Consider the following 10,637-nt stretch of genomic DNA (forward strand, 5'->3'; position numbering starts at 1 on the left):
TGTGGATTAATTAGCAAAAAAAAGGATGCGAGCTCGATACTTTTGGAAGCTTGATGATATACCTCATTCCCCCCGCATTTATTATTACTGTACTTTAAAAAGACGGAATAGGCACTATGTTGCCTAGACTAATCTGTCTTCATAACGAGTCTTTAAGTTTATTAATGAATAAAAATTCTTATTACCATAAAAAAAAAAAAAAAAATCTATGCTTATATGAGGTTGTTATCCTTTATCCACAAACCAAACCATCCTTCACGGATCATTTGGTTGGGAAACAAGTTATACCAATATTTTAGGATTAGTTATCACGAAATTAGTTATTTCACCTTTTCAGAAGAATAAAATAATTCTACAATCCCGAAATTAGTTATATCGCGATTTTATTCTAACTAAACGTGAAATAAACTCATCTCAAATTTAATTTCGGAACTATTTATCCTTTATCTTAGGTACTAAACTAGTAGCCCTTAATACACTCAAATTGAAAGCACCACAGCTTTCCAACATCCAATTTTCCCAACTATACTCAAGTACCCAACCACTTATTGTTTGTCCACAAGAAGACAAAAAAAGTGATCATCCACGATTCCATTTTGGTGAGTAAATTAACTAATTGGGTCAAATCTTTCTTGAAAAATACAGTGTGAATATAGTACATTGTTTGTAGAAACTTTCATTTGTTTTTGTGGGGTATGAAAATGCTGCCGTGTGAAGACTTTTCTAATTTGTCAAGTCATCTTAAGTCTTTGCCGTCTGTTAAAAGAGAAAGAGCCTTTTATTGGAGCTTAAATTGCCATTTAAGAACATATTTAGATAAAAATTATTCTGTGGTTTCAAATTTAGCAACACAAAGGTGAGTTTTTTGTGATCTTGAGTACCTTTTTTTTGTAAATTGAATGTGGGGTTTGTATGGTTCAGAGAGTTTTTAAGTTTTCAGACCTCTTTATTTACAGGAACTGTGAAATTGTGCTTTTGGCTATTCAAGAATTGAAAAAGATTCACTGTGGATGGTGGGGTTTCTACATTTCTGGTAATTTGACCTTTTTGTTGTGTTTTGCTTGATTTTGATGGCAACAAATACATATGGAATCAGATTTAAGGTTAAGGTTGTATGGTTTAGCTCTTGAGTACATTTTTTTTTGTTTATTAGCAGTCAAAGTAAAAATTAGAATGGTTTGTATGGGTGAAAGAGTCTTTTTAAGTTTTAAGAAGGGGAGTGAACTGGTAAAGTTGCTGCCATGTGACGAGGAGGTCACGAGTTCGAGGCGTGAAACAGCCTCTTGCAGAAATGCAGGGTAAGACTGCGTATAATAGACCCTTGTGGTTCGTCCCTTCCTGTGACCCCGCGCATAGCGGGAGTTTAGTGCAGCGGGCTGCCCTTTTACACCTCTGTGTTCACAGGAGCTGTAATTTTGTGCTTTTGGCTATTCAAGAACTGAAAAAGATTGAATCTTTTGCCCTGTAGACGGTGGGTTTTCTACATATCTGGTTATTTTGCCTTTTTGGGTTGTTTCTGTTTTGCTTAATTTTGTTGTCAACAATATACATTTGGAAATTTAAGGTTGTATGGTTTAGCTTTTCTCCTGATAATTAAATACTTGTTGTTGTTGTTGTTGGGTCAACTTTTGTGGTCCAAAGAAACATAATGGATATTGAGAATTCATATAACCAAGCCAATAAGGTTAATAATACTTCCATTTATGATTAGACTGATATAAAAATTATGCTGTGGGTACAGTATTAGCAGCCTAAAGGTGAGTTTTTTGAGATCTTGAGTACCATTTTTTGTGTCTTTTGGCAGTTTAAGTGAAAAGCTGAATGTGGGGTTTAAGTTTTAACACCTTTGTAGTCACAGGAACTGTAATATTGTGCTTTTGGCTATCTAAGAGTTAAAAAAAGATTGAACCTTGTCCACTTTAGGTGGTGGGTCTTCTACATTTTTGGTAATTTTGCCTTTTGGGGGTTGTTTCTGTTTAAATTGATTTTGATGGCAACAAATATATATGGAAATTTAAGGTTGTATTTAGCTTTCTCTTGATAATTAACTCCCAATGAAACATAATGGATATTGAGAGATTTATCTAACTCCAAATAATACTTCCATTTATGAACAGATTGAGATAAAAATTATGCTGCGGGTTCAAATTTAGAAGCCTAAAGGTAAGTCTTTTGAGATCTTGAGTACCCTTTCAACCTCTTTTTTGTGTCTATTGGCGTTCAAAGTGAAAATATGAATGTGGGGTTTTTATGGGTCAAAGAGTTTTTAAGTTTTTAACACCTCTATGTTCACAGGAACTGTAATTTTGTGCTTTTGGCTATCCAAGAACTGAAAAAGATTGAATCGTTTGCCCTGTAGATGGTGGGTTTTCTACATCTCTGGTAATTTTAGCTTTTTGAGTTGTTTCTGTTTTGCTTGATTGTGATGGCAACAAATACATATGCAAATTTAAGGTTGTAATTAGCTCTTGTGTTGATAGTTAAATATTGTTTTCAAGCAGTTAGTTCAACTTTTGTGGTCCAAATGAAACATATGGATATTGAGAATTCATATAGCCAAGAAAATTAGTTTGAGATTGAGTGGTTATTTCAGTTTCAAGGTTTTTAGAGCTTTTTTTTTTAAATTTTTGAGAGCCATGGAACATTTGTTATTGGGTTTGGTAGGAGAGAATTGATTTATTACTGTTTACTTATGGTTTCTCCTTTTCCATTTCCATGGATTGTTGGTTAGTCTTCTGCCTATTTATCATTTTCATTGTTGTCTATTCCTTTATCATGTTCTTATTTTTTCTTAATCAAGGCAGTGTTAATTAGATATTCAAATAGGATATACTTAAATACGTGCCAAGTGTTACCTATTATGAGAAATTACTCGAATATTCACGGACCATTCTGGATTTGAACCTGCAGGGAGGGTATTTTAGTAGTATATTGAAAGACATGAAGTGTTTTCCGTTCTACACTGGTGAGAAGAAGGAAGAACCTAACACAGTGAAGTCAAATTCAGGTCTATCCTCCTCTTCCGCACTTTCTGATCGTGAATTTAGGCAGTCTCGTCTTGAGTCAGGCTCTCAGAATGCATCGGATACGAGCACAGAGTCCAGAGGAAGGAGCCAATTTCCCAGCCTGTCCGATAGGCCTTCCGATCTCAGGGTATTTACATTCTCAGAACTGAAAGCAGCAACGAAGAATTTCAACCGTATTACCAAGATCGGGGAGGGTGGATTTGGATGTGTATATAAGGCCACTGTAAAGAGCGGTGAGGATTCAGTTAAAAAGATTGACGTGGCTGTAAAACAACTCGGTAGGAGAGGATTACAGGTACCTTTCTTTTTTAAGTTCGAATAATTATGTATTAGAAATATTAGGATCTTACACTTTGACATCTAAGCTTTTTAGCTGCCTGAAACTAAATCGAAATATTACCTTAATCACTGTCATTTCTCTGCCCATGTAAGCCTTATTTACGGAGCTGAATCAGAACTTCAGGAATTTGATTAGGACAGAAAAGCTTGGAAGAACAAAGCAAACTACTTTGCAGTATTAAGTTGCTACGGAAATGTTTTAACTTAAATGTTTATACATCTATAGACCCACACCACAACATACATACTCACTAATTTGAATTGGCTTGATGTTATTCAAAATGTATAATCTAACTGTGCACATGGAATCCCATGGACTTGGATGATCTCTTATGTTAAAACGTGGTCTTTTGTTTTGTACTTTTCCTCTCTTTCTTTGTGGTATAGTGATGTACTCGCAGCTCAACCCATCTACATCAACAACAACATACCCAGTGTAATTTCACACTAGATGGAAAACTCGACATATTTGAACAACTCTAGATGGCAAGGTTTTTGAAATTTGAACAGAAAGTGCTGAACCTTAGAATTTATTAGTACCATTTAAGAAAAAAGTGCTGAATGGCAGAAGTATAGCTGGTAAATTAAAAAGGTCAAATTATTTCTTCTAACATGTGATGGTAATACAGTTCTAGTGATCAAATCTTCTGATGATTGAGGATGACCTAAAAGATAGTTGCTTAGCTTGCCCCATTGGAACATTCTTCCCAACATAGACAGGTGATTGGTGCTGGTATTAGTTTTGGATTGCTTAGTAGCCTGAAGAGAACATTTTCCATAATGGGGTTTTGTCCAATATGACCTCTATTAAAATGAGAATAGAGAACGGAAAAGGGTTTATTTTTCCCAACTTCATAGATAGATAAGCATGACAGAAGTTCAATTATCATCCAATACTACACCAAAAATTAATCAAGTCAATTTCTGATAAACTTAATAGGTCATATAATTGTGGAAAGAGGTTGTAAACTAGAAAATCTTCTGCTCTGTATATAGTTGTACATTGCCAGCTCACGAATAAGGTACTTGGAAAGCTGCTTATACTTCAGTTTTTGACATTCTATGATGTCCTTACTTTGGTCACTAGGACCAATTCTTCATGGTTATGGTGAAGTTTCTGCAGAATAACTAACTTATTTCACATGTTTTCTTGTGACTCACACACCAATTTTCTGATTTTTAGCTACTGCTTAGTTAATCTTTTTAGACATAAATTTGGTGAACCCGGTGAATAACCAGTCTGTTCACAGTAATTCTATGGAATGAACCATGCTAATACAGAAAACATGATAAACATGTTGTTGTCCCATTTGTAAATTAATATACTCTTATAACTTGTATACAACAGGGCCACAAAGAGTGGGTGACAGAAGTTAATTTTCTGGGGGTGGCTGAACACAGAAACCTCGTCAAATTAGTTGGCTACTGCGCAGAAGATGATGAGAGAGGAATCCAACGGCTTTTAGTGTATGAATACATGCCTAACAGAAGTGTTGAAAACCATTTGTCAGCTAGGTCAGAAACGCCTCTCTCCTGGGCAATGAGGTTAAAGATAGCCCAAGATGCTGCTCGTGGCTTAACATACCTACATGAAGAAATGGATGTTCAGGTGCTTTTTCCACTTAGCTACTTACATCTATATAAAGTGTAAATATGTACTCCTTCCGTCCAAATTTATGTGAAGGTGTTTGACTGGGCATGTAGTTTAAGAAAGAAAGGAACACTTTTGAAACTTGTGGTCCAAAATAAAGATATTTGTGTGGCTATAAATCATCTCATTAAGGGTAAAATGGGCATTTTAAACGTAATTTTTTACTAAATATAGAAAGGTGTCATTCTTTTTGGGGCTGATAAAAAAGGAGAGTGTCACATAAATTGGGATGGAGGAGAAATATGTAACTAGCAATAAACTTCAGCCCCTTTGTGTCTTTTGTTTTGTTAGCTCAAGTTGTTAATGTTTTGAATCAGCTATTTTTATCGTTCAGAAGCCTGATGTCTTTCTTTTTTGATATTATAGATCATCTTCAGAGATTTCAAATCTTCAAACATTCTCCTGGATGAGCAATGGAATGCTAAGCTGTCCGATTTTGGATTGGCTCGTTTAGGACCCCCTGAGGGTCAAAGCCATGTCTCAACTGCGGTATGTGTAACAGTAAGACTCACCGGTACCTTTCTATTACTTCAACTGATAATGAACGATTATAGATATGACTCAACTGAAAGACTGCGACAAACTGATAAGCATTGAAAAATGGAAGTACTGAAAACCTGAATCTCAAGATAGAGAATTGGGATGAGAAGCTCAGAAGTTTCCTAAGAAACAAATCCTGCTATTGCTACTGCTCATTCCTGCTTTTATAACTAACTCTTGCCAGAGGGCGGATGTAGCATACGGACATCGGGTTCATCTGAACCGAGTACTTTTAGTTGACGTAGAACATAAATTTATATGTAAAAATCCACGAAACTTGCAAAAAATAATAGATATGAATTCATAACTTTAAAGATATATTGGTTCAATGTTAAAAACCTTAAATGCTGAACCCATTCCGCCTCTCGCTCCCAGATGGTCCCAAATTCTTCCAGCGTGATCAGCACATGCTTTATTTTGCTCTCCACTCAAATTCAGCTAACTTTTGAGGGGGGTTTCTCATTCGTTTGCCTTGCATTGACATATTTTGTTCTTCTTCCAGCAAGGCATCTGATTTGGCATCCACCTCAGCAACTTCAGTTTCACCATTCATGACAGTATGCTCCCATAACTTGTTGGCATGCATCTCAATACATGTAGCCTGAAGATCTTTCCCTTCTTTTTCAGCTTTTCTTGTTCGTTCATTAATTTTTTCTATGTAGGATATTAGAAGACGTTAATATAGTCATATAGACCTGACTCGTATGTGGGATCAACTATGATTTATCTAATTTCTTCCTGGATTTCCTTGCCAAGAATAGTTCGCTGACTCTTAATTCTAATTTTCATCCATGTCACTTTTTTAACAAAAAAGGTCCAGCCGTTACTTTTCACGGAAAGCCAAGAAGTTTGTTGCCAAAAATTGCCGTCAACTTTTGCATAACTTCATTTTTGATTCACTGTCAGTTTAGCAAATCTTATTCATGATTTTAAACAATATACGCTCCTTTAGTAAAAGATTATGTCAAAATCCAGTGCGATTTCTAATTTGAATTGCACCAGGTGTTGTGTCAAAGTAATTGAATTTATTTTTAGTTGAATTTGTCATTTCACTAGATGATAAGGTTTGGTATATCTAGTTAATAAAATAAAGTAACTCTACCAGTTTCAACCTATATGTTGAATGATGAATGCTAATTTTGGTGGTAAATATGTATTTTTTCTTAGCTTTTAAACGGAGAAGAAGCATGCTTTCCAAGTCTCCTCTTCCTTCCCCCACCCCGCGTAATCTAGCGTTGATTTTGTTTGTTGGCCTTTTCAGTTCTATGGATTATTGAAAACTATTTCCCCAATTTATGTGACACTTTTCGCTTACGAGTCAATTTGACTAATCTTTAAAGTTAAATTAAATTTGATCAACTGAATACTTTAAAATTAAAATCTACATGTTCAAAAACTGTATCAGGTTGTTGGAACCATGGGATATGCTGCTCCTGAATATGTTCAAACTGGCCGTCTCACTTCCAAGAGTGATGTGTGGAGCTATGGGGTCTTTCTTTATGAGCTGATTACTGGTCGACGCCCATTAGATCGAAATCGTCCCAGGAGTGAGCAGAAGCTCTTAGAGTGGGTAAAACCGTACATATCAGATTCTAAGAAGTTTCAGAAAATATTAGACCCAAGGCTTGAAAGTAAAATCTCAAGGTCAGCCCAGAAGCTCTCCATTGTTGCCAACCGCTGCTTGGTCAGAAATCCAAAGTCACGGCCGAAAATGAGTGAGGTCCTGGAAATGGTGAACAAAGTTGTCGAAGCGTCAACAGGAACAGGAAATCCTGAACCACCTGTGAGAATTGCGGAACCAACTTCACCAGAACCTGAAAGAAAAGGTAAAAGGAGGATAATTGATATTAAAGATGGTGGACGGTTAGTACGCATGTGGTCAACAAAGCTGACAAACACCTGTTAATATAGTAATTTTCAATATGCACAAAAGAAAAAGGAGACAAGAAAAAGTTGACTGAACATTATATCCTTCAGCGAGAAAGGTAACACAGAAGTGCAGATTATATTATTCCCAATATATGTGGTGACTTTTGTCATTATATGTGACTTGCTGCAGAATCTTCTGGAGATCCTTAATGATGAATGAAGGGGTTTGGCATTTTGTATAAGGAATCTAAAGCTCTCATGGTACTACTGATCTTGGTATTTTCAGTTTCATTGAAAACGGCATTTATAGTTTTCTATGATATCCAAGAAAATGAATAAGATGGGAAAGTTTGTTTTGTTATACATGAAAGTTAGTGAGACTCGTTGATATAGAGAAATGGAATCTAGTGTTATAAACTCTTTTCTATTCTGAGTCATGTTTGTTTAGGAATGTGATCTGAAACAAACATTCAAGTGAAATATTGAATCTTGTAACTAGATTATTTCAATATCGAAAATGGAAATGAGTTTTTTTGTGGTATTAGATGAGCAGTTTTCTGGAAGGCCAGTTTTTAAAGACACAGTTCTGAGAATATAGTGACTCAAAAGATTTCAAATCTCATTTTGATTGGTAGTGAACTTGTTTGTTTGATCATCTTGTGTACTCTTTACACAATGTCTAGTTGATAAGGGAAAGGGGAGGGCTTGTTTACTTCCCTTGGGTGAACAACCACCACCACTACTACTATGTTTCAGTCCCAAATAAGTTCGGATTGGTTGTATGAATTATCATTGACCATGTTTAAAAGGTCATCCCGCGTTCAGGCAGGGTTGGGGAAGGGCGGAACCCCAAAGGGGTATAATGTGGACAATCTACCTTGACAGCAAGCATCAGTGGTTGATTGCATCACTCAAACTTGTGACCTATATTATAAGGAGACAACTTTACCGTTGCTTCAAGGCTCCCCTCACTGATCATGTTTATTCAATTAAATTCATTCACCACTTCTCTTTTCATGCAGTTGCTGCCTTCTTGTTTTTTGTCATCATTCAAATATCACATGATTAGTGCAAAATGTATGTTATTCTTGACTTTGCTATCCCAATCATATTCAGTACATTAGCATAACTGGTGACCTTTTGACTAGACTATTCTTGTCAAGCAGCCATTTACATAGTTTTTAATATTGTTCCTTGTTGAAATGATTTCATGGTCATATTTCCACCCAAAATGGTTGTCAATTCTGCCGATAAACTAGGTAATCTGTGTGGACAGTGTGTCCCAGTCTGAGTTTCCTGACTTGTTTTTATTGTTATTTTACTAGGTGGGTGGTGGGAAAATCGTTTTATATAGGAATATAAAAATAATTCTTCTTGGATCTTGAGTATATCTAGGCTTGTGCGGTTTTGTATTACCATACACAAGTGCTATCACTGTGTATGAAGTTGATGGAACTCCTTTTGTCAAAATCCTTCCCGATAATCAACATGGACAAGCATCAGCAACAGAACCTAATTGAGTTTTATATCCCGGTAATATATAAAAAAAAAAAAAAAAAAATAATTACAAGTAGCTCTCCGTGAAAGTGGGATTAGTAATCTTCTCGAAATTTATAGGTAGGTTACTTACTACAACAATCAACAAATTATGATACATTTATGTGTAATTTTTTTTTTCTTTTCATATGAATGCATATAAATTAAATCTAACTCGAGTTTAATCTGTATATACAGATGGTGAAAACTGTTCTCTATACTATCAGGTCATTCAAAAGATCTTTATAGGTAATCCTTACGTAAAAAGTTAGATATGTAATTTTGAAATAAGTGGGTTAACGGCTACTACATTAAACACGATGTAAACATTTTTTACACTTGCATGTCCCTTTTATCCGTAGTAGCAGATAGCTTACCTTATTTCAAGAGCATATATCCCATTTTTATGGGGAGTTACGTTGTATTTCATAAGCAATTTTGTCCATTTTGCTAATGCTTAAATTTTTTCTAAGAGCCGGCATACTCAGTTATAATACGTTGTATTCCTATAGATATTTTTCTTTTTAATCAAACAATTACTAGTACACCTATTAATTCCTAATACAAGAGTCAAAATAAGAACAGACATCCATATGATCTCAGATTTCTTTTACGGATTTCACTTAGGGAAAGAATAGATTCAGTCTCTATTTTTATTGTATCAAACACGCAAGGGTTGGGTGAGTGGTTTTCCATGCGGAAGACCTGGGATCGATTCCCTCACCAAAGAACCTTTTCGATTTAGAGTGTTCGTCGCCGGCTGTTTCGTGCGATTTTACATCTGTCTGTGTTGTTGTAGCTTATTACACAGGTGAACGGGTTATCCAAGCCGCTCAAGGATGACGATCACGCCGTTTGTTTCCCGAGGGTTCTAAAAAAAAAAAATACCACGCCCTTAAGTCTATAGTGATAGATAGACTCCAAAAACCATGACATGTTTGCTTACTTGAATATCATTTCTTTCTACGAAAAGAAAGGAAATGGTTCGTTCCACAACATCAACGACTTCTCCGATAATGATATCTATGCTACCTAATATTATCATAATATCAATCAATTTTATTATTATTATTAAATTAACCAAGGAAGAATTTGTAAATTAATAAAGACTTGGTAGGCGAATTTTTCATCCCCATTTAAAAAGTCCATTTCCCTATATATATTCTTTGAATGACTTAACAGTATAATTCTTTTTATATTATCGATGTACTTGTATAAATTATACCTAGCATACAAAGCTGTGATGCCTTGTTCATAGTGTATAACAGTAAGAAGGAATATAGAAAACGCGGTGGCCGACATGCATGGACTTTAACGCAACACACGGATGGAGAAATATGTGGATGTAACAAAAAAGAATCGTCTTCTATTTTTCCTAGGTTGATGCTTTCTCGGGAAAGTTTTATGGTGTGTGAGGTATGTCATGTCAAATTTGTGGGAGGGTCTTTATTATTCGACAAGTATACATTATGGGTCCCACTCCATTTTTAACATTTCCCTCTCTTCACCCACTACTGTTTCTTCCCTTCACCCTCCTGAACACACTACAGAAAAAAAAAAAAAAAATGAGGACATTTATGAGGTTGAAGTTGCATTTATTTACTGAGCTTTTACTTTCCTCCTCAAGCAATTAGTGGAGGCTAAAAACCCCACAAATTGTAACTTTCAACCTCCGC

General features: G+C 35.4%; 1 protein-coding gene across 8 annotated transcripts; it reads left to right on the forward strand.

Moving 5' to 3' along the window:
- Window positions 1–569: 569 nt before the first annotated feature.
- LOC132057311 (serine/threonine-protein kinase PCRK1-like) lies at window positions 570–7,966 on the forward strand. Of its 8 annotated transcripts, none has more exons than XM_059449861.1 (8): window positions 678–856; window positions 957–1,018; window positions 2,124–2,163; window positions 2,296–2,382; window positions 2,911–3,321; window positions 4,714–4,974; window positions 5,383–5,505; window positions 6,962–7,966. In XM_059449861.1, exons 5-8 carry the CDS (start codon window positions 2,941–2,943, stop codon window positions 7,460–7,462), a joined length of 1,266 nt encoding a protein of 421 aa, XP_059305844.1. In that variant the 5' UTR covers window positions 678–856; window positions 957–1,018; window positions 2,124–2,163; window positions 2,296–2,382; window positions 2,911–2,940; the 3' UTR covers window positions 7,463–7,966. The 8 variants fall into 8 exon arrangements, with proteins under 8 accessions (XP_059305842.1, XP_059305844.1, XP_059305841.1 ...); XM_059449858.1 differs by having other exon boundaries at window positions 2,296–2,362; XM_059449859.1 differs by lacking the exons at window positions 678–856; window positions 957–1,018 and adding an exon at window positions 570–599 and having other exon boundaries at window positions 2,118–2,163; window positions 2,296–2,362.
- The last annotated feature ends 2,671 nt before the right edge of the window (window positions 7,967–10,637 follow it).

This window comes from Lycium ferocissimum, chromosome 5 (assembly GCF_029784015.1).
Source record: "Lycium ferocissimum isolate CSIRO_LF1 chromosome 5, AGI_CSIRO_Lferr_CH_V1, whole genome shotgun sequence".
NCBI classification, from domain to species: Eukaryota; Viridiplantae; Streptophyta; class Magnoliopsida; order Solanales; family Solanaceae; genus Lycium; species Lycium ferocissimum.

What these genes read in the sequence shown, in the direction of transcription:
- LOC132057311 (XM_059449859.1), top strand. An exon ending in TCGGTAGGAGAGGATTACAG is followed by an intron (nt 3,322 to 4,713) that starts GTACCTTTCTTT and finishes TGTATACAACAG; the next exon opens with GGCCACAAAGAGTGGGTGAC. An exon ending in AAAGCCATGTCTCAACTGCG is followed by an intron (nt 5,506 to 6,961) that starts GTATGTGTAACA and finishes AAACTGTATCAG; the next exon opens with GTTGTTGGAACCATGGGATA.